The sequence below is a fragment of the Delphinus delphis genome, chromosome 19 (genome assembly GCF_949987515.2).
Source record: "Delphinus delphis chromosome 19, mDelDel1.2, whole genome shotgun sequence".
In the NCBI taxonomy this organism is placed as follows: domain Eukaryota; kingdom Metazoa; phylum Chordata; class Mammalia; order Artiodactyla; family Delphinidae; genus Delphinus; species Delphinus delphis.
Window position 1 is genome coordinate 30796124 of NC_082701.1, and position 24300 is coordinate 30820423.

The 24300-nt window shown below is 40.4% G+C and overlaps 1 protein-coding gene across 1 annotated transcript; it reads right to left on the bottom strand.

Moving 5' to 3' along the window:
• Window positions 1-1144: 1144 nt before the first annotated feature.
• LOC132415391 (olfactory receptor 4D1-like) lies at window positions 1145-2079 on the bottom strand. The gene is given in 2 exon segments (XM_059998769.1): window positions 1145-1443; window positions 1446-2079. Coding segments are annotated over 2 exon segments (933 nt in total).
• Between the last annotated feature and the right edge of the window lie 22221 nt (window positions 2080-24300).

Below are 24300 nucleotides of genomic sequence, written 5' to 3' on the forward strand. Positions count from 1 at the left end.
TGCCTCTCTGTATAAAATACTGTTCAAGGTGCTGGGAGGATATAAAGATGAATAAAACACACCTTTGCCCTCAAGAAGCCCTCATCCCAGGGAAGAAAGTCAAAGAGAAAGGCAAAAACCCATGAGGTGACAGCTTTGGACTGAACCCATGCCTCAAATCTGGACCACTAATAGACATGGCCCTGCCCTCTGACCTTGGTTTCCCAACCATACTATTAGCATCTTCTTCTCAGCCATATCATCCCAATGATGTAAAGATTAGGCTGGGAAAGTAGAATACTTTTCAGATTATCCAAGGAATTTTTCTAGAAAAGGAATAAATCCAAAGGGAAAATACTTTTATGGGAAATATTTAGAAAAATGTTAAAAGTGAGAACACTTCCCAAATACCGCGGTGAAGGAGGCAGAGAGGCAGGGAGCAGAAAAGAATGTGATTGTTCCAAAGTTGAGATGAAAGTGTTAGGCTGCAATTCAATTGAGAGAACATTAAAATGTAAGAGTTGATAGGATTATTAAAGTTGGAACACTTAAACAGGTTTTATATAAAGAAGTTGTGTGTCTTTTTAACTGAGTATTTTATGGAAATGGATATTATGTTTGGCTGTAGGAATACCACAAACAGGAATTTCTGGAACTCCTTGGTCTTTACCTAGTATTGTAAAGACAAAAATCTATTAATAAAGTCCTAATGGAGGCTATAAAAAAAAAGATGAAAGTGTTGAGCATTCATCACAGATATTCATCCATAGATGAGGAACTCTCTAAGTTTCCCCTTGTGATTGTGGGAGACCCTGAGTTTCAAACCCCACCCATATCTCCTGCCTCGAAACTTGGAGTCAGAGGAACAATCTCATGGCCAAGCTCTGCCCCTCCCTTGCTGTTCATCATTGAGCAGGTCACTTCTCTCTGAGTTTTCTCATTTGTAAAACTGTTTAATATAAAAGAACATATCCATTGTCAGTTTTGTGAGAATGAGATAAAAGTGCGAAAGTGCCTAACACAATACCTGCCACAGGAGTAGGTCCATAGAAATATTAGTTTAATCTCAACGGCTACACTCCATAAAGACTTTCCTCCACTTCTCACATGGGAAAACAAAAGTTCAGAGAGAAGATTTGTCATTTAAAGTCAACCTATTTTAAGTTCACTTCCTGCTGAAAATCACTAGGTGCTTGCCTAATCTCTTCATGGCTGCCTGTATCTCCTGGTTCCTCAGGGTTTAGATGATGGGGTTGAGCATGGCGATCATGACAGTTTGGCTGATGGGCACAGCCTTGTCCATGGGGAGGGAGGTGAAGGGCCAGGCATAGATATAGATACAGGGAATGAAGACCATAGACATGACGATGATGTGGGTGGTGCAGGTGGAAGCTGCCTTCCTCCTCGCCTGCCCTGAGTGGGACCTCAGCATCATCAGGATGACAGTGTAAGAGAGCAGAAGGAAAGGAACCAGATGAGGACCAACATCCCACTGTTGGAGATCATACGGACCTCCAGGAGGGAGGTGTCCGTGCAGGCAAGTCTTAGCACTTGTGGAACATCACAGTAGAAGTTATCCAGGATGTTGGGGCCACAAAAAGGCAATGGGAGCATCAGAACCAGCTGGACAATGGAGTGGAGAAAGCCCCCTACCCAAGCGGTCACCACCAGCCCTACACACATTTGAGTGTTCATGATGGAGACATAGTGGAGGGGCCGGGAGATGGCTATGTAGCGGTCATAGGCCAATACTGTGAGGAAGAAGACAGTCCCACCCCCCAGTAAGTGGAAGAAGAAGATCTGGGCCATGCAGCCCTGGTAGGAGATGATCTTGGTCTCATGTAAGAAGTCCACCAGCATCTCTGGGGAAGTGACTGTAGAAGAGCAGATGTCTATGACAGACTGATTTCAGAGCAGAAAATACATGGGTGTGTGGAGCCGAGAGTCAAAAGTCACTGTGACAATGATAAGGAGGGTTCCCACAACGGTGGTGACATAGACAAATAGGAATACCACAAACAGGAATTTCTGGAACTCCTTGGTCTGTGAGAACCCCAAGAGGACAAACTCTGACACCTGTGTGATGTTCTGTCGTTCCATGGGATCTTCCTCACATGCCTAGAAGAGAAAATATGCAAAACAAAAACCATAAAAATTTACTCGTTCTCCTTTGGAGAGTCAGGATTGAGTTAATCAAAGTCTTTGTTGAGTACCATTCCCAAATGGAGCTTAGAAGAGCCTTCCATGGAGATAAATACATTTTCAAGGCTTTCACAGACTTATCTCCCTAACCATACCCTACATCGTATGGCATTTATGGGTCTTTTTCCCTTTGTACCATGCTGTCCTTGTCCATGGGTTTCATGTCTGACTCACACTTGCTGTGCCTGTGAACCACAGGCTCTACAGATATAGATGAACCAATCAATGGATGAATACACATGTCACCAAGTACCTATGACCACAAACATCATCAACCTAGGTGCATCAATCTTGAGAGGATATAGAGGTTAATGATTTTAGATAAACAAATAGAGACTTCTTTTCAGTGAACATTTGAGGGGCTGCCTATGGTTCATTGCTGAAGAAAGAGAGATGTGTATTAGAAGAAATTGTCATGTACAAATTCAGAGGCAAATGTGAAGAAAACCAAGCAGATGATTTTGGCTGTAGTGAAGCTGGGATGATTAGAGCTTCTGAAACTTTTCCACATAAATACTTCTTGAATGGCATTTGTTGCCATGGGGCCATCTGCAGGGGTAACTCAAAGCAGCCCAGGACAAATGCAAAATCTCCTTGAACTCTCATGTTTTATATTTTAAAACTTATGTGAATTTTCTATTAAACACATATCTCTAGACAATCTTTGGGAGGCTTAAAATTTAAGTATTGTGGCTTGTAAAACTTTGTAAGACCAAGGTGTTAAAGAAAATATAGGATAGGGGAGGGAGGGGGATCAATATGGCAGAGGAGTAGGATGTGGAGTTCACCTTCTCCCACAAAAACATTGAAAATACATCTACAGGTGGAACGATTCACACAGAACAGCTACTGAACGCTGACAGAAGACCTCAGACATCCGAAAAGACAAGGAAACCCCCACGTAACCGGTAAATGATATTCAATTAATAAATACAAACTGGAAATCACAACTGTCAAGAACATTTAAAAATATATATCTGTAAATACCACTCTATGAGAAAAAGGACAAAAACAAAAGGTGAAGTATCATTGACTGATACGTTAAAAATAAATGACGCATATTCTCTAGTAATCAAAGAAATTTAAATTCAAATTCAAATCAGCTTAAAAAAATCCACTTGTAAAGGATTATTGAGATAGGCCTTCTCACACCCTGGTGGCAAAAGTATAAATTAATATACTTTATCTAGAATGCAACTTATTAACCTATGTCTGAGTTTTAAAAATATGTATTGTGACTTCAGGAACTTGAGCCTGTAAATATACTATAAAATGTAAACAAACACTTATGAAAATAGATGTATAGTTCACTGTTATTTCTAGAAAAAATAGGAAATAATCTAAAATCTAACAATAGAAGAAATAGAAGAGTCTACAATAATTAAGAGTTTCCATTTATTGAGTTTTCATAACATGTCCAATTTTGTCAAGGCCTTTGCAGATGTGATCTTATTTTGTCTTTATAATGACACAGGGAAGAAGGGACTCTTCACGTTTTATATTTGAGAGATTTCTATCATAGAGAGTAGGGACATAGTGGGCATTACCAAACTCACACGTGGTAAGGTTTGTATTCATGTGATTAAAAAGTAAATGTTCTTCAATATTACGTACTTCTTTCCTCTATAGTAATACTATGCATCCTTTTAAATGACCTGTTCATTTTATTGAATCATCACTGAATTGACCTAGAAATAATGCTGGTGAAGTGTAAGCGTTATTTCATTAAAGTTTGGTCATTGATATGGAAAATATATATGACAGGGAAGAAACATGTTTCTTTAGTTCAGTAAGTGAAAGTTCTAGAAGACATCCACTTAAACTGAATTCTTTGGTGTTAAAATCCATTCCCTCAGATTACACTTTTCCAGAATTGTTTTCAGTAATTGTTCAGGAAATTTTGCCCTGAGGCCCCACCCTGCAAAGATAATAGAACATAGAAAGATCCCCACCTGAAGTATGGGAAGGGAAGCAGCAAATGCACTGAAGTTCTTTTTACAAGGGAACTGAATGAATATATGTAAAAAGATTTCTATCAACTTCTGTAGACAAATATAAAACAATTCTCTCTAAAATTATCTGTGAGCTATTACAGTACTCAAAATATTACCACGTTTATCTCATCTAAAACTCACATTTATCCTCAAATATTTGTGTAAAAATGATGTTGCGGGGGCTTCCCTGGTGGCGCAGTGGTTGAGAGTCCGCCTGCCGATGCAGGGGACACGGGTTCGTGCCCCCGGTTCGGGAGGATCCCACGTGCCGCGGAGCGGCTGGGCCCGTGAGCCATGGCCGCTGAGCCTGCGCGTCCGGAGCCTGTGCTCCACGGCGGGAGAGGCCACAACAGTGAGAGGCCCGCGTACCGCAAAAAAAAAAAAAAAAAATGATGTTGCGGGAAGATGCCCTTTATTGTTTATTCAGGCTGCATCTACTCCCTGAATAGTACCATTGGAAAAGCATCCCCATGGGCCATTGAGACCCCCACAAGACTTTTGGAGGGAAATGATGTGATGAAACAGGGTTAAAATGGGTTTATCCTAGCACAGTAGGGCAGGAAGCCCTGAGACAGGCAAGAGCGGAACAGCACTTCTGGGGCGTTGTCAGAGCAACCCCTACAAAGGGTAATACGCTTTAGTCTGGCTTTGTGTCTTCGCTCCTCCACATGGTGTCAAGGTCAGACTGGGTAGGCAGCAGCTTCAATAGCATGGTTTGGCCTCTCTGAGAAAGCCCCTGACACCTAACCCTTCATTCTCAACTCTCGCACCTGTTCATTGATTCCTAAAATGCCAACGGCATAGCTTGATTATCTCTATTTTTTTTCTTTACTCCTATTACGTTGACAATTACACGCTTTTATATGCTTTTATCAGTCAGAGATGCACCCTGTGCAACGTTATACATAAGTCAACTTCCTAAAAGATATTTTCCCTCTCCTTCAAAGTTTTTTCAAAAAATTTCCATGGTTCTTCATTGTCTACAGGAAAATATTCAGGGTTTTCAGATGGATTTTCAGGGGCTTCCACACAAACTGGCTCCTACCTTTCTTTCCAGACCCACCTGCCACTTAATAGTAGTAGAAGTAGTAAACATTCATTGTAGCAGTAGAGGTAATGATTGTTAACATTTACTGTGCGTTTATTATGTGCTAGGCACTATGCTAAGCATTATCCTGTTTAATTCTCATATATTATCCTCATGCTTATAAAGTATAGTAAGTACTATTAATTATCCCCACTTTACTTTAAGTAAACTGAGACTTAAAAGGGTTAAATAGGGCTTCCCTGGTAGCGCAGTGGTTGAGAGTCCGCCTGCCGATGCAGGGGACACGGGTTTGTGTCCCGGTCCGGGAGGATCCCACATGCCGCGGAGCGGCTGGGCCCGTGAGCCATGGCCGCTGAGCCTGCACGTCCGGAGCCTGTGCTCCGCAACATGAGAGGCCGCGGCAGTGAGAGGTCCGCATACAGGAAAAAAAAAAAAAAAGAATGCTTGATTGCTTGATAGTGGGTGGAGAGACGGGCAGACCTCTGTGAGAGGTGAGGAGAGAGAGTAGCCACTGAACAGAGGGGTTCAGTTTAAGGGACCTGGAAGGGCATCCAGGCATCCTAGTTCCCAGCAACACCAGGTTTACAATCCTAGAAGCATCATCTTAGCATGGCCAGAATTCTTTCTACAGACTCCTAAATAATCTTTGGAAATGATTGTTTCACCTACATGTCTAGAGAATAGATTTAGAGGGATTCTAGATGGGAAAGAAAATAAAGAAACATGAAGGAGGGGCATGGACATGTGTGGGGTAAGGCAAGGATTCCAGACCCTTTTCTGTTATTACTCAGTCCTGTCTCCCATCTGTCTTGCTCTCAGGAAATTAGTTTACACAGGACAAAGAGAGAGGAGGGGAGGAGATATAAGTGGTTCCAAAAATGGGGGTGAATCTACTCTGTGGTCATCTTGGAAACATTAAGAGTTTTTATTAAACACAAGATTTAAGAGGAAGGAAAACATGGAGGAATAGCAACAGAGAGGGAATAAAAACCTGAAGTGAGTGGGAGAGGCAGCAAGCAGGAGGAAGAGGGAGAAAAGAGGATTAAAAGGGAAACATTAGAGGGCGGGAAGGGAGAGAGAAAGCCCTGGTTTGTTTTCTCTTAGGTGTGGGAAGAAGCTGTAGTACATGTGTGGGAGGTGAAGGAGAAACCGTTCACATCTATATACTGCTCTCCCTCCCACTCTGTCCTAAATTCCACCCAACACATACACCAGTACAGACAAAAGTCTTAGCTCCACATAAAATCAACTGTTCCTCAAATCCCATTCCCCAGCATTCTGCCCAAAGACTTCCCCATAGCTTCCCTCCACCCCATGCTTGTGTTACAATGGGCTTTGGCAAGAACCTTCTCAAGGCTGATTTGTCCATGGGAAGGACCCTGGAGCCATCACCAACCTCCAGCCCAAAGAGGCCAAGGGGACTTAGAGCTTCCCATCATCCAGGCCAGCCTTCTCCTGCAGCTCCATTTTTCTCTTGGCCTCTCTCAGACCAGGAACACATATAGGATTGGTCTTAAGCAGAGGGACATTCCTCGGGGGATAAAACTCAAGCTTAATTCATGAAATATAGCTGGGCTCAGGCTGCTGAGGGCGAGAGCAACGGGAGTTATTAAAAAGTATGTGAACTATTACATCAGATGTACATTATCATTGCGAAACTGTCTTGGGACAAAATACTTCAGGGGCTCTGATCATAGGACCAAGATGAAGAAGGATAAGAGTGCTTAAAGGAAATAAATTCCCAGGGAGTTTTACAAGAGCCAAATTCCCTGAGGTCAGCACCATGGGCAGCGCTCCACCCTCTCCTGACACCGGTCAGTGAAAAAGTGAGCTACGTCCTAGGACCTGGTCCAGGTCACACCCTCTAGAGAGTAAACTCTGAAGCATTTTTCACATGTACAACTGTTTAGGTATCTCTCACCCCAGCCTCTGATCTGCTGTCCTTTCAGCCAGAGTGAATTTCTCAATATAAATCAACTAAGTTTACTCTCAAGATAGAATTCACATACCATAAAATTCATCATTTTAAAATGCACAGTTCAGTGGGTTTTAGTATATTCACAAACTTGTGTAACCATCAGCATTGACTCCAAAATATTTTCATCACTCCAAAGAGAAACTTCGTACGCTTTAGCAGTCACTACCCGTTCTGTTCTCTCCTCGGTCCTGGGCAAAACCACTAATCTACTTTTTGTTCCTACGGATTTACCTACTCTGGACATTTCATATAAATGGAATCATATGATATGTTGTCTTTTATGTCTTGCTTCTTTCACTTAGCATAATGTTTTCAAGTTTCATCCATCTTGTAGCATGTACTTCATTCCTTTTTATGACCAAATAATATTCTATTGCATGGATACCACTTTTGTTTATCCAGTAATCCGTTCTTGGACATTTGGGTTGTTTCTCCTTTTTGGCTATTATGAATAATGCTGCTATAACATCTGTACACAAGTTTATGTACGGACATATGTTTTCACTTATCTTGGGTATATACCCAGGAGTAGAAGTACTGGCTCATGGTAACTCTATGTTTAACCTTTTAAAGAACTGCCAGTTTGTTTTCCAATGGCTGCACCATTTTATATTCCCACCGGTACTGTATGAGCAGTGATGATTTCTCCATATCATTGTCAACACTTATAATCTGTCTTTTTACTTTAGCCACCTTTGTGGGAGTAAAATGGTGTCTCATTGTGGTTTTGATTTGCATTTCCTTAATGATCAGTGGTATTGAACATCTTTTCATTGTTGGCCATTTGTATATCTTCTTGGGAGAAAAGTCTATTCAAGTCCTTTGTCCATTTTTAAATTGAGATGTCTTTTTGTTTTTTTTGAGTTCTTTTCAAATTCTGGATATTAAACTCTTATAAGATGTGTGATTTACAGATATTGTCTCCCACTCTGTAGGTTGTCTCTTCACATTCTTGATAAGTGCTTTGATGCACAAAAGTTTTTTATTTTTATGAAGTCTAATACATTTATTTTTTCATTTTTTGCTCATGCTTTTGGTGTCAAATTTTAAAACTCTGTTGCCAAATTTGAGGTCAGGAAGATTTACTTCTTCTAAGAGTTATATAGTTTTTTAGCTCTTATATTTAGGTAGTTGATTCATGTGGAATTCATTTTTATATAGAGAGTGAAGTAGGGGCCCAAATTTATCGTTTTGCATGTGGTTATCCAGTTGTCCCATTTTTTGAAGAGGCTATTCTTTCTCCATTGAATGGTCTTGGCACCATTATAAAACAAATCAATTGACCATAGATGCCTTTGGTTAACTTCTGGACACTCAATGCTATTCCACTGGTCTATAAGTTTATCCTTATTCTGACACAACACTGTTTCGATTAACTGTAGCTTTATAGTAAGTTTTGAAATTAGCAAGTGTGAGTCCTCCAACTTTGTTTTTCCTTTTCAAAGTTGTTTTGGCTCTTTGGGACCCCTTGTAATTGCATATGAATTTGAGAATTGGCTATTCCATTTCTGCAAAAAAGATATTTGAAATTTTGATAGGGATGGTACTGAATCTATAGATCACTTTGGGGAGTATTGCCATCTTAACAACATTAAAGCCTTCCAATCTATGAACACAGGATGTCCTTTCATTTATTTAGGTCTTCATTAATTTCTTTTTAAAAAAATTTATTTATTTTATTTTTGGCTGCTTTGGGTCTTCGTTGCTGAACGTGGGCTTTCTCTAGTTGCAGTGAGCAAGGGCTACTCTTCGTTGTGGTGTGTGGGCTTCTCATTGTGGTGGCTTATCTTTGTTTCAGAGCATGGGCTCTAGGTGCATGGGCTTCAATAGCTGTGGGGCATGGGCTCAGTAGTTGTGCCTCGCAGGCTCTAGAGCACAGGCTCAGTAGTTGTGGTGCATGGGCTTAGTTGCTTCGCGGCATGTGAGATCTTCCTGGACCAGGGCTCAAACCCATGTCCCCTGCATTGGCCGGTGGATCCTTAACCACTGAGCCACCAGGGAAGCCCAGGTCTTCATTAATTTCTTTCAGCAATGTTTTGTAGTTTTCAGTACATAAGTCTTTCATCTTTTTGGTTAACTTTTTCCTAGGTATTTTATTCTTTTGGATGCTATTGTAAATTGAATTGTTTTCTTAACTTCTTTTTTTGATTGTTTACCAGTTTATAGAAGCACAACCTACATTTGTATGTTGATCTTGGACCCTGCTTTGCCAAATTTGTTCATTAGCTCTAATAGTTTTTTGTGGATTCTATGGGATTTTCTGTATATATACAATCATGTCATCTGAAGATAGAAATACTACTTCTTTTACTTCTTCCTGTCTGATGTAGATGCCTGTTATTTTTTTTTCTTACCTAAATGCTACGGCCAGAACTTCCAATATAATATTGAATAGCAGTGGGGAAAGTGGCCTTCTTTTTCTTGATCTTAGTGGGGGAACGTTTTCAGTTTTTCACCATTGAGTATGACGCTAGCTGTGGGTTTTTCATAAATTTCCCCCTTGTATTCCTAATTTGCTGAGTGTATTTATCATGAAACTGTGTTGAATTTTTTCAAATGCTCCTTCTGCATCTATTGAGATGATTATGTGCGTTGTACCTTTGTTTTATTAATATGTTGTATTACATTGATGATTTTTTTCTTATGTTGAATCATATTTGCATTTATGGGATAAATCCTACTTGGTCATGGCATATAATCCTTTTAATGTGCCTTTGGATTTGGTTTGCTAGTATTTTATTGATTTTTGCATCTATATTTATAAGGAATATTGGTCTATAGTTTTCTTTCCTTGTGGTATCTTTGTTTGACTTCGGTATCAGGGTAATGTTGACCTTGTAGAATGTGTTGGAAAGTGTTCCCTTTGCTTCTATTTCTTGGGAACATTTGAGCAGTACTGGCATTACTTCTCCTTTAAATGATAGAACTCACCAGCGAAGCCATTTGGTCCTCGACTTTTCTTTGTTGGGAGGCTGCTAAATACAATTTTTACTTGCTACAGGTCTGTTGAGATTTTCTATTACTTCTTGAGTAATTTCTTTGGTAATTTGTGTTTTTCTAGGAATTTGTCCATTTAATTTAGATTATCTAATTTGTTGGTATGTAATTGCTTGTATTATTCCATTATAACCCTTTTCATTTCTATATGGTTGTAGTAACCTTCCCACTTTCATTTCTGATTTTGTTCATTTGTGTCTTCTTTTTTCTTAGTCAGTTTTGTTAAAGTCTTGTACATTTTGCTCATTTTTCTTTTCTTTTTTTTTAAAGAAGGTACTATGTTGAATTTGTACAAATTCCTCAGTCTGCTGAAGCTTTAAATCTCTATTATCTTGAAAACATTCTAAATATATTTTTTTATAAGTTTATTTATTTATTTTTGTCTGTGTTGGGTCTTTGTTGCTGCAAGCGGGATTTCTCAAGTTGCAGCGAGCTGGGGCTACTCTTCGTTGTGGTGCACGGGCTTCCATTGCGATGGCTTGTCTTTGCTGCGGAGCACAGACTCTAGGTGTGCAGGCTTCAGTAGTTGTGCCTCGCAGGCTCTAGAGTGCAGGCTCAGTAGTTGTGGCACACAGGCTTAGTTGCTCCACAGCATGTGGGATCTTCCCAGACCAGGGCTTGAACCTGTGTCCCCTGCATTAGCAGGCAGATTCTTAACGACTGTACCACCATTAAGTCCCTGTTCATTTTTCAAAGAATCAATTTTTGGTTTTGTTGATTCTTTCTATTGTTTTTCTACTCTCTATTTCATTTATTTCTGCTCTAATCTATATAATTTCCTTTTTTCTGCTGGCTTTGGACTTAGTTTTTCTTCTTTTTGTAGTTCCTTACAGGGTAAAGTTAGACTGTTGATTTGAGACCTTTCTTCTTTTTTAATGTAGACATTTAGAGCAATAAACTTCCCTATAAGTACTGCTTTCAATGCACCCCATAAGTTTTGGTTGTTATGCTTTTGCTTTCACTTATCTCAAAGTATTTTCTAATTTCCCAAGTGATTTCCTCTTTGATTCATTTGTTGTTGAAGAATGTATGGTTTAGTTTCCACATATTTTCAAATTTTCCAGTTTTCCTTTTGTTATAGATTTCTAGCTTCATCCCATTGTAGTCAGAGAAGATCAAGCTTTTTAAATTTATTGGTAATTGTTTTGTGACCTAACATATACTCTATCCAAAGAAATTCTCCATGTGCACTAGAGAAAAAATGTATACTTTGCCATTCTTGGGTGTTCTGTATGTGTTTTAAGTCTAGTTGGTTTATAATATTATTAGCCCCTTATTTCCTTATTGGATACTATTTGCATGGAATAGTAAATAGCTCTCTTTTGGTTACTATTTGCATGGAATATATTTTCCCATCCTTTCACTTTCAATCTATTTTTGTCTTTGGTTCTAAAGTGAGCCTATTGTAAGCAGCATGCTATGGTCTGAATATTTGTGTTCCCCCATTCATATGTTGAAACCTAACCCCTAGTGTGATGGTATTAGGATGTGAGTCCTTTGGAGGTGAGTAAGTCATGAGGGCTCTGCCCCTATGAAAAAAGCTCAAGGGAGCTCTCTCACCCCTTCCTCCATGTGAGGACACAGTGAAAAGTTGCTGTCTACAAACCGGGAAGTAGGACCAGACACCTAATATGCCAGCATCTTGATCTTAGACTTCCCAGCCTTGAGAACTGTGACAAATAAATATTTGTTGCCAGTAGGCTGTCCAGTTTATGGTATTTTGTTTAGCAGCCCAAACAGACTAATGCACAGCATATAGTTTGATCATATTATTTTTCCATTCTTCCAATCTCTCTTTTTATTTTTTTAGGGGCGCCAGGACCAACGATCACTAGTTGCCCAATTTTCAAAAAATTTCCAATCTCTTTTCATTGGTGAGTACAATCCTTTTATATTTAAAGTGATTACTGATAATGAAATACTTATTTCTGCCCTTGTGCTTTTGTTTTCTACATGTCTTACATTCTGTTCCTCGCCTCCTCCAATACTTCCATCTTTTATGTTTGATTTTTTTTCAAGTGTACCATTTTTATTCCCTCTTTATTTCCTTTTCTGTATATACTTTAAGTTTTTTCTTAATGGTTACCTTGAGGATTACAGTTAACATCCTAACTTTATAGCAATCAAGTTTGAATGTAGTTGAATAGCATACATTAAGACTGCTCCTATCCCACTCCTTCCTCCCCACCTTTATGTCGCTATTTTCACAAATTACTTTTTTTTTTAACAGTAGTCTTCTATTCTGGTTGTATTTTAAATTAATTAATTAATTTGGCTGCATCGGGTCTTAGCTGTGGCACATGGGATCTTCACTGCAGCATGTGGGATCTTTTGTTGCAGTGTGCGGGCTTCTCTCTTGTTGTGTTTCATGGGCTCCAGAGCGCATGGGCTCAGTAGTTACCGAGTACAGGCTCTCTAGTTGTGATGCACAGGCTCCAGAGTGTGCGGGTTGTGTAGTTGTGGCACGTGGGCTTAGTTGCCCTGCAGCATGTGGGATCTTAGTTTCCTGACCAGGGATTGAAGCCATGTCCCCTGCATTGGAAGGCGGATTCTTAACCACTGGGCCACCAGGGAAGTCCCACAAATTACTTCTTTATGCATGTGTGCCTGTTAACATGGATTCATAATTATTACTTTATGTATGTTTCTTCTAAACCATATAGGAAACAAAACGAGAATTTACACACCAAAATATAATGATACTAATTTTATATTTACCTATGTAGTTACCTTTTCCAGTGATCTGTATTTCTTCATATGGCTTTAAGTTACCTGGTGACCTTTTGTTTCGGCTCCATTTAGCATTTCTTGTAGGGCAGGTCTATGAGCAATGAACTCCCTCAGCTTTGTTGACCTGATAATGTCTTAATGTCTTAATTATTTCTTCATTTTTGAGAAATAAAATTCTTGGTTGATAAGTTTTTTTCTTTCAACACTTTAAATAGCATACTGCCTATGTTTTATTTGAGGAGTTTTATGGTTTCATGTCTTACATTTAAGTCTTTAATCCATTTGTAGTTTATTTTTGTTCATGGTATGGGAGAGTAGTCCAGTAGTCCAGTAGTCCAGATTCTTTTGTACGTAGCTGTACTGTTTTCCCAACCCCGTTTATTGAAGAGGCTGTAATTTCCCCAAGATATAGTCTTGCCTCCTTCGTTGTAGACTGATTGACCATATAAGTGTGGGCTTAAATCTGGGCTGTCTATTCTGTTCCATAGATCTGTCTGTTTTTGAGCGAGTAACATACTATTTTGATTATTATAGCTTTGTAACATAGTTTGAAATCAGGGAGCGTGATACCTCCAGCTTTGTTCTTCTTTCACAAGATTGTTTTGACTATTTGGGGTCTTTTGTGTTTCCATACAAATTTTAGATTTGTTTGTTCTAGCTCTGTGAAAAATGCCATTAGTATTTTGATAGGGCTTGCATTGAATCTGTGGATTGCCTTGGGTAGTAGGGTTGCTTTAACAATAGTAATTTTTCCAATCCGTGAGCATGGTATATCTTTCCACTTGTTTGTGTTGTCTTCAATTTCTTTCATCAATGTCTCATAGTTTTTTACCAGTCTTTTACCTCTTTGGTTAGATTCATCAATGTCTCATAGTTTTTTACCAGTCTTTTACCTCTTTGGTTAGATTCATTCCTGGGTATTTTATTCCTTTCGATGCAATTATAAGTGGGATTGTTTTCTTAATTTCTCTATTGATAGTTTTTGTTATTGTATAGAAATGCAACAGATTTCTGTATATTAATTTTGTATCCTGTGACTTTACTGAATTCATTGATGAATTCTAGTAGTTTTTAATGGTATGTTTAGGATTTTCTGCATATAGTATCATGTCATCTGCAAACAGTGACAGGTTTACTTTTTCTTATACAGTTTGGATTCCTTTTATTTCTCTTTCTTGTCTGATAGCTATGGCTAGGACTTCCACTACTATGTTGAATAAAAGTGGTGAAAGTGGGCATCCTTGTCTTGTTCTTGATCTTAGAGAAAATGCTTTTAGCTTTTCACTGTTGAGAATGATGTGAGCTGTGGGATTGTCATATATGGTCTTTATTGTGTCAAGGTATGTTCCCTCTATACTCACTGTGTTGAGAATTTTCAATAACAAATGGATGTTGAATTTTACATTTCTTACTAAGCTGGCAGTGGTGCTGAGCTCTTTTAGCTTTTACTTGTCTGTAAAACTTTTGATATCTCCATCAAATCTGAATGAAAGTCTTACTGGTTAGAGTATTCTTGGTCATAGATTTTTCCCCCCTTTTATCACTTTAAATATATTGGGCCACCCACTTCTGGCCTGCAAAGTTTCTGCTGAAAAGGCAGCTGATAGCCTTATGAGAGTTCCCTTGTATATGACTTGTTGCTGCTTTTAATATTCTCTCTTTATGTTTAATTTTTGCCATTTTAATTACAATGTGTCTTAGTGTGGCCATTTTGGGGTTGATCCTGTTTGGGACTCTCTGTGCTTCCTGGACCTAGATGTCTTAGGGAAGGTTTCAACTATTATGGAAGGGAAGTTTTTAGTTATTATGTCTTCAAATATGTTCTCTTCCCCTTTCTTCTCCCTCTGGAACCCCTACAATGCAAATGTTAGTATGTTTGATGTTGTCCCAGAGGTCTCTTAAACTGTCCTAATTTCTTTTCATGCTTTTTTTCTTTTTGCTGTTCAGCTTCAGTGGTTTCCAGTATTCTGTCTTCCAGTTTGCTGATCCATTATTATGTATCATCTAATCTACTGTTTATTCCTTCTGGTGAATTTTTTATATCAGCTATTGTATTCTTCATCTCTATTAGGTTCTTCTTTATATTTTCTAACTCTTAGTTAGACCTCTCACTGTTCTTTCTTCTCCTGAGTTCTTTGAGCATGTTTATGATCATTACCTTGAACTCTTCATCAGGTAGACTGGTTATCTCCACTTCCCTTAGTTCTTCTGGGGTTTTATCTTGTTCTTTTGTTTGAAACATATTCCTCTGTTGCCTCATTTTGCCCTACTCACTGTTTTTATTTCTATGTATTTGGTAAGTTTGTTAAATTTCCAAGTCTTGGAGAGGTGGGCTTTTGCAGGAGAAGTCCTACGTGTCTCAGCACCTCATTCCTCTCTGGTCACCAGAACTATATGCTCTGTGTGCTGTGTGGGTCCTTCTGTTATGGTGGGCTGACTATTGTGGGTGGTCTAGTAGGCATGGTTGACCCCCATCCAGTTGGTTGCCAGGCCATGCTTTGTGTGGAGGCTGCCAGCCCCTGATGGGTGGGACTGGATCACAAAGGAGCTGGCTGTGGAGCCTTGGTGGTGGTGGTGGTGGGGTCCCTGGGCTAGAGCTGGCCGACTGGTGGGCAGACTCAAATTCCAGGGTGGGTGGTTGCAGGGCCGGGGGTACCAGATTTAGTGTCAACCTGGTGAGTGGGGCCAGTTCCTGACATGTCTGGCTGCAGGGTCAGGGTGCCCCAAAGCTGGTGTCAGCCTGCTGGTGAGTGGGGCTGGATCCTGGGGTGGCTGGCTGAGGGGTCCAAAGTTTCTCAGAGCTGGTGTCAGACTGCTGGTGGGCAGGGCTAGTTGGGTGGGGTCCCAGGGCTAGTGTTAGCCCACTGGAGGGGGGTTCAAGGCCCAGGGGGTCCCAGGACTAGCAGGCTCAGTGGTGGGTGGTGCTGGGTCCTGAGGTCTCTAGCTGCAGGACACTGGGGATTCTGGAATTGGTATGTTGGCCTATTGGTGGGAAGGGTCAGGGCCCAGGGGGTCCCAGAGCTGGTGCCTGCCCACTGGTGGGTGAGGCTGGTCCCAGGTTTGTCCTGGCCCACTGGTGGGCTGGTCTGGATCTGTCTGTCTGGCTGCAGGGCCCTGGTTGTCCTCGGGCTAGTGCAGGCACACTGGTGTGTGGAGCCGTGTCCCAGGGTGGCTGTGGACTCCGGGGGTCTTAAGCCAGCCTGCTGTTGGGTAGGACTGTGTCCATACCCAGCTAGCTGCTTGACCTGAGGCATCCCAGTACTGGTGCCACGAGGCTGGTGGGTGTGGCTATCCCAGCTTTAATAAGCTAGAGGGAGGATTCCAAAATGGTGCTTGCCAGCACCAGTGTCCTCATGGTAGAAAGAGTTCCCAAAAATGGGCTTCTGCCATTGTTTATGTCCCCAGGGTGAGCTCCATTTGCCTCCTGACTCTCCAGGAGGCTCTCCGAGATCAGCAGGTGCTTCTGACCCAGACTCATTCCAAATCACTGCTTCTGCCCTGGGTCCCAGAGCATGTGAGACTTTGTGTGGGTCCTTTAAGAGTGGAGTCCTCTGGTGCTCCTGAAAGCAAGCCCTGCTGGCCATCAAAGCCAAATGCTCTGGGGGTTTGTCTTTCCAGTGCAGGACCCCTGGGCTGGGGATCCCAGTGTGGGGCTTGGACCCCTCACTCCTTGGGGAGAATTTCTACAATTGTAACTATCCTCACCCACCCGGGGGTATGAGTCTTGACAATACTGCATCTCCGCCCCTCCTGTCCATCTCATTGTGGCTCCTTCTTTATATCTTTAGTTGCAGATCTTTTCTGCTGGTCTTCCAGTCTTTCTCATTGGTAGTTGCTCTGTAAATAGTTGTAGTTTTGGTGTGCCCATGGGAGGAGGTGAGCTCAGGGTCTTCCTAATCTGCCATCTTGGCCACTCCTCCATATTTGGTTATATCATATTATTTAATGATAAATTCTCTATTTTTAATGACTCTTTTGTATTTTATTTTTATGATATATGTTTTTCTTTTTGTTATCTATTTATATACAAATAAATACACACACATATAAAATTTTACCAACTTTAGACAATATCTATTGACTATTCATATTAAAATATAAGGAAATTGATATATCCCCCTCTCCCAGGTCCCTTCCCCCCTTCTGTTTTATTTCTCAATTTTAGTTGTGTATACTATCTTTCTTAGTTAGTGTAGTGTTACTATTCATTCTTTATCAAATGTAAATTAAACTCATATGTCCATTACCTGATTTATCAGCTTTAAACAATGAAAAAGAAACTAGTATGCTAAGATTACTTCCTATTATTCTCTTCCACTTCTATTTCCACTTCTTTGTGGTCTATAACATCACTATGTTGTACACCTGAAACTTATATGACATTGTACATCAACTATACCTCAATAAATAAATAAATAAATAATTTTTAAAAAGAAAATACCTGAAATCCATCAATCAATCAATAAAATAAAAACATCTGTTTCCTTTATATTTGAATGATGGTGTATCTGGATATGAGTGTAGCATCAGACTCTCTTTTCCTTAGGACCACATAGACATTGCCTCATTGTCTATAAAATTAAGTATTGTTCTGGAAAAGCCTAAGCCAGTCTGACTTTTTTCCTTACAGATGGTTTGATTCTTTCTCCTACGTATCATAAAAGTCTGCCATTACCTTTGAACTTCTATAACTTTATTAGGATTTGTTTCATTGTTGATCCATCTGCATCACATTTCTGTGGGATGATTTTGAGGAAGAAGCAGTGGTGGCAGCGGCACTGTTTTTAATTTTCCCAGAATCCCCATACTAAAACAGCAGAGCAGCAATATCATGGGGGTGATCTTACACTATAATTTTACAAAAGATTACCATTGGAGGAAATTGTACAAAATGTAAAAGAGATTTCTCTTTATTATTTTTTACAACAACTGCATGTCAATCTACATTAATTTCACTTAACAAAAAAGCAAAACAAAACAAAAACAACACTGGACCAGGATTCAGAGGGCATGTGCACTACTGTCAGCTCAACTACAAATCAACTGTATGTTCTTTGGAATGTCACTGAAGTTTTCTCAACTTCTATTCCAAAATCTCTAAAATAAAAGAGTTAGGGAAAAAAAAACCCGCAGAGCATTAGATAGCAAAGTAAACGTCCACGGACAACATTTACAGTAAAACTAGATAACGAGGTATCCCATGGACTCCAATAAGTGAATGAAGAAACTCCACGCACGGTATCAGCATCTGTGAAGGAGGAAGCAGAGGAAAGCAATGAGGTACCTAATGGACCTGAAAAGAATGAAAATGAAAAATAGCCAAGAGGTATTCTCTGGAAAGTATGGCAGACCAATTCGAAAATAGCAGCTGAAACTGAGATCAGTGGATAGTGAATGCAAAAGCCTAGAGTCACAAGCCAAGGGATGGAATGGTCTCAGTCACAGAAACTGTCAGAACCGACAAGCCAGAGCCTCCTTCCAGCACACATCCCACGTGGAAGAGAAACTGTTGGGAGTGGGATCAAAGCCGATCCAGATGGAACAACAGAGACAAAGAAAATAGAAAGTACAGACAGAACTGGGGGAGGGGGGAGGGGGACAGAGCTAGCTCTAACAGAATTACTAAACCCAGAAAGCAAGAAACCACATTTTTTTTTGAATACCACATGAAAAGAACAGAAGAGGGGAATGCATGAATCGTGTTCCCTTCTAAAAGTTCAGCAAAACTACTTTCACACAAAAATGAGCCACAGAAAAATATCAAGGGAAAATCCAATACAAAGTTGTTATAAGAAATGAAAGACTGCAGAGTACAATAATAGCTCAAGAACAATGAGATCACAGCAGAAAGACATTTCCATCACATGAGTCAAAACTATAACCTAGGAATTCTAAGACTCATCCAAATTTTCCCATTCATTGCAAATAAAAACTGAAATCTGAGGGCTCTGAGAAGAGAACTGCAGCAGGCAGTCCGGGGAGGGACGTCAAACCTTGAAGAACAACCAGCGTAGTTGTTGGCTCCCTGATTATTTTTTCCTTCCATAGCTATTGCTTAGACTCTAGAGCCCCAGAAGTGTAAACATCGACATGGACAAAAAAGTCCAAGAAAAGCCTTCTCTTTGTGGCCAGAAGACTGGGAAAGGGGGCCCCTGCAGGACTGAGAATATGTGGGGAAATACCCATTTTTTTCCCTTTCTTTCTCTTCTCCTGGTCCTATCCCAACTAAAGCCCGGTCATGGAGTGACAATCCTGCACCTGCTGCACAAGCACTTAAAATTCTGAACAAAAATCCTCTTTTGCCAGAGGACCTGGCTAAACAGGCTCCTGGAGTCCAAATAGAGTGAGGGGAATCCTCGTATTTTTTCTCTCTTTAGTTTCACCACTTTGCCCCAAGGCAAACACAGTCATGGGAAGTTCATGACAACACAGGGAGGCTAAAACCCTGACTTTGTAGTCAGAACACTGGGAAAAAGGGCCCCTAGGACCTAGGAGGCATAAAGCACAGAGAGAAAGAAATCCTTAAGTCTGTGCATGGGTGGAACTGACTTGAAGCAGCACAGCAAAGGCTTTGAGAACTGAAGTAGAGTGTAGACCACTAGCCAAGTCCCAGACTGGCCACTAGGTGGCACCCACCTGGCGCGGACTGAATAGCACTGCAAAGGCTTTGAAAAGCCACTGACCTTGGAACCACACCTCAGAGCAGACAGGTCAAGACTTACAGGGTTAACTGACAGCTAAAACAGACAAAAAAACAAACAAAATAAACGTTCTCCAGAGGATGCTGGCAGGACTCAAAGTCTTACAAAATAAAATTTCCAGGATGCAATCCAAAATTTTCAACTTTAAAAGAAAAAAAAGGACAACTTCAATAACTTACAAGGAAAAGACAACGAACAAACGTCAACTCTAACATGAAGCCAATGTTGAAATTATCAAAGACTTTAAAGTAGCTATTGTTACCATGCTTCCTGCAATAAAATTGAACCCTTGAAACACATGGAAAGATAGCAGCTCTCAGCAAAGAAATGAAAGTTGTAAAAAGAATCAAATGGAAATATTAGAACTGAAAAAATACAACAATGGAAAAAAAATTCTCTGAAAGCATTTAATGGAGATGACAGAGAGAAGAGTCAGTGAACTTGAAGATAGAGCAATACAAATTATCCAGTCTGACAACAAAGAGACAAAAGATCACAGTCATGGTTGAGTTCACACGTGGTCAGAGTTCACCTTGGAGATGGTGTATCTGGACCTGATGATCTAGACTCACCTCCTTCCCACCACTCCAGGGTCTCATTTCCGTGTGTGTGTGTGTGTGTGTGTGTGTGTGTGTGTGTGTGTGTGTGTTCCCTTCCCTTTTCTGCTTTAAATGTCACCCATTGCTGGAAAAGATGGAAGTTAACAGGAGCTCAAGAGCTCTGAGGTTTCTCAGCTTCCCTGGGCAATTGCCCTCGATTCGTTTTCTTTATTCAAAGGCTTAGCTCATTCCTGCTTTAACCTTGAGGCTATTTTACAGATTCACAAAACTTTTGCATCTGCCCTTGGACAGGTGCCTCTCCTGTCTCCTCGCCATACATTATCTTTCAGAGATTGTCTCTGTTCATGAAATCAGACTTATTCTTATCTCACTCTTTTAAAATCTGCCTTACTCAATGACCGAGTTTCATTCCTTTCCCCCAAAAATGATTTGACCACTTTCTTCCCAAGATTTCCACCACTTACACCCTGGATCATGCTTCCTTACAGCCCAGATTTAAGTGCAAAGTGTTACAGCGCTGTTCTTTTTTTATAACCCACCCTCCCATCCCGCCCAGCCCCTCCCTTTTCCTCCCCTCCAGCCAAGTCCTTCTACCCCAGTGATGGACAGGGAAGAAAGAGGTAAAAGCCACAGCATCCAGTCATTCTGGAGGAAATTCTCATGGAATAACTCAGATTTTTTGTGGTGTGATCAAATAAGCATTGGACCAGGAGCCAAAACCCTGGATTCTTGCCATGGTTCTTCCACAAACAAGCCATGTAACCTTGAACAGGACATAAAGTCATGGAATTTTGAAATTCTATGAAGCCTTAAGAGGTCATCTAATTCAACTTTCTACTTTCACATATGCAGAAACTGAGGCCTAGAAACGTGATATAACCTACTCCAAGTCACATGATTGGCTAATGGCATAGCTGGCTCTTACACACAGGACTGTTACATCAATACTCTTTCCATCACCCCTTACTGAGCGTCTCCATTCCTCAGCTGCACGACGGGCAAGATTAGGATTACAGATGAGAACAAATGAGCTAATGCTGCTGTTAGAATATGGAAAACAGAAAATAGTATTCAGATGAGAGGTTATTAACTTCATTGACAATCCCCACTGGAAACTGACTCACTACTGTACCCCAGAGGAAGGTCAGAACCCAAGGGAGGTCTAAGCTGGCTTGTCCACCTCTCCTGGGGTCCGTAAAATTTTAATGGAAACAGCGGGCAGAGAGCCACGGCCACTGCAGCTAATAAGGCTCACTGGAACCACTTTAAAAGTTTTGTTCTAAAATATTTGTAGTAAATACCCAGATCTTAACAACAAATGTGTTAAGGGATGTGGGGTTATGGATGGTTTATCCTCTTCCTTTTTCTATTTTACAAATTGATTACAATGTGATTTATTGTTTTGGCATAATCATGCCTGGTCTATTATAGGCATTCAGCAAACTTTTGTTAAGTTAGGTATTAATAATTTGAAATTAAATTTCTTGAAGAGTTGAAAAGCAGTGTGAGGCAGTTCTAGGTAAACCTCTATGCTCAATGCTGAGGATACAAAAATAAGACATACATTCTGCTCTCAAGGAACTCAGAGGCTTATGGGGAAAACAGATCCAGAAATATATAAATGCACCTCAGAGAGGAAATAGTTCTACAAGGGGAATGCTGACAGGCTAAATGGCTGAGCAACTAACCATGCCTGGGAGAGGGAGGAAGCCTTCCCAGAGGAGGAGACATTTAAATAAAGGGGAAGTTTATCCATGTAGGCAGAAGTGTGTCTCTGGCAGGGAGAACAGAGGTCCAGAGACGTAATGGCACAGCATACACTCCAGGAACCCCCTGAGTCTCAGCAAGGCTGGAGCACATGAGACGTGGTAGATGTGTATAGAGAGGAGGCAGGGGCCAGACTCTGGAGAGCTTTGAGGGACCAGGTTAATGAGTTTAGATTTTACCCTGTGGGACATGAGAAGCCAGTGGAGGACGTCATACAGAAGAATGACCTACAGACGAGGGTCTCTCTGGCAGCAGGGAGGAGGAGAGAGGGGAGAGTTGAGAGGATGGACATAGTGGGTGCAGCTCCTTTGTTTATTCATACCCCATCCTGTTTCAGAAAAGACTTGGTGAAAGCAGTTGAGGGCCTATAACTTTTCCTGTGTCTGTGACTCAGCCCATCCCACCTTCAAAACTCTTAAAGATGTGAGAAGGGTGAAGAGCTAAAGGAGAAAGGGAAAAGGAGATGGGAGCTAAGGAAAGAAGGAGGAGGATAAATAGGTAATTAAGCAAAATCAGAGTGTGAAAGCCGATGAGCCAACAGGGACCCATGGCTCAGTGATATCAAGACCCTGATTCAGTGAGTCTGTGGTGCCCTTGGCCTCTCCCTCATGAACCTAGATGGCCTTCATAGCTTCAATCATCATACATGTTTCCAAACAATCTCATTCAAAAGCTGGAGGTGAGGAAAGGCGAGTGGGACAAGATCTTTCTCTTTCTGAATCTCTTGACTTTAATCATGGAAGAGAAATCTTGCCCCAGAAATCCCCAGTGAACACCCCTATGTCTTATTGGCCAATATTAAATTGATCACATGACTACTCCTAGCTACCAAGTGGTTTGGGGACATAAATATCTGGCTTTTTTCGCTGCTTTGGTAGGAGGCAGGCAAGAGAGAGGGATTTGGAATGGAAGTGCTGGGTAGGCAATTTGTAGTGTCTGCCATGTTGTTGTAAAGCACCTCGCAACAAGAATGAACATGATGGGCCAAAAGCAAGAGAATCTTGAGAATGACACGAAGTCCATCTTGTACAAAAGAATTCTTATAATATCAGGGGTCACAAACTCAAATGTAGGCAATATAAATGAGAGGATGTAGGTGGGAACTTCCCTGACTGAAAGAGGACTTAGTTTCATCTCTTTCCTTAACCCAGTGTAAAACTTTAGCATCTAATGTAAAGGCAAGAAACCAAGATTTTTCTTTGGAGAAACAACAGCCTCAGAAAAATTGGCCTTAACATTCTGGCACTTGGAAGTCCTCCTGTGAAGTATTGATTTGGCCAGCTGATTCCCTAAAGTAAAATATATCAGTATAAAAGCCCTGCCTATACACAGAGGTTTCAATCAACATTTTAGTGCCTTACTCTTAAATGGATATAGACAATCAAGGATCAACTGGCATTTAAGAAAGTCTTCGATAAAAGAGTGGAAAAAATAGAAAAATTAATGGGAAGTCTCTTCATGAAAGAGTGAAAACAAAATAAATAGAAAAACTAATGGGACAAAAACAAAAATGATGCAGGGAACATAAGAAACCTTTAAAAGAAGTCTCTAGTTCATATAATTAGTATCTTTGGAGAGAGGCAAGGAGATATAATATCTATAAAATGAGAATAGGAAAAAATAGAAAGCAAGAAATAACTCTCAGAAATTCAAATTATTTACAAATGTAAAAACTTCAAAAGAGGGATTAGATGATAAAGTTTAAATTACTTTTCACTGTAGAATAAAAAATTAAGAAGTGGTAAACAACTAGAGAGAAAACATAAGAGGCTTAGAAATTAATTCACTAGGAATTCCCCAAAGAATGGCAATTACAGAAGTGAAAAATGTCAAAGCAATAATACAAGAAATTTCCAAATATTAAAACAGTCCACCAAATATAGCAGAAGAAATGAAACCGATATCAAACACTTCATTGTAAGATTTCAAAACACTAAGGACAAAAAGGAAGTCCTAAAAGCCTCCAGAGATAAGGAACAGGCCACCCACAAAAGAACAAGAAGCAGAACAGCTTCAGACTTCTCAAGAGCAAACTGAATGCTAGAGGAAAATCAAGAAATGCCTTTAACATTTGGGGGAAATTATTTTCAATCTACTATTCCAATCTCAGCCAAAACATCAATTAAGGGACTGATGAAATCACTCTGCAATGGACTTTGACTTCCCCAAAATTATTATGTTGAAATTCTAAACCCAATGTGATGGTATTAGAAGGTGGGACTTTTGGAAAGTAATTAGGTCATGAGAGTGGAGCACTCATGAATGGGATTAGTGCCCTCATAAAAGGGACCCTGGAGAGTTCTCTATCCTGCTTCCACCATGTAAGGACACAGTGAGAAGATGG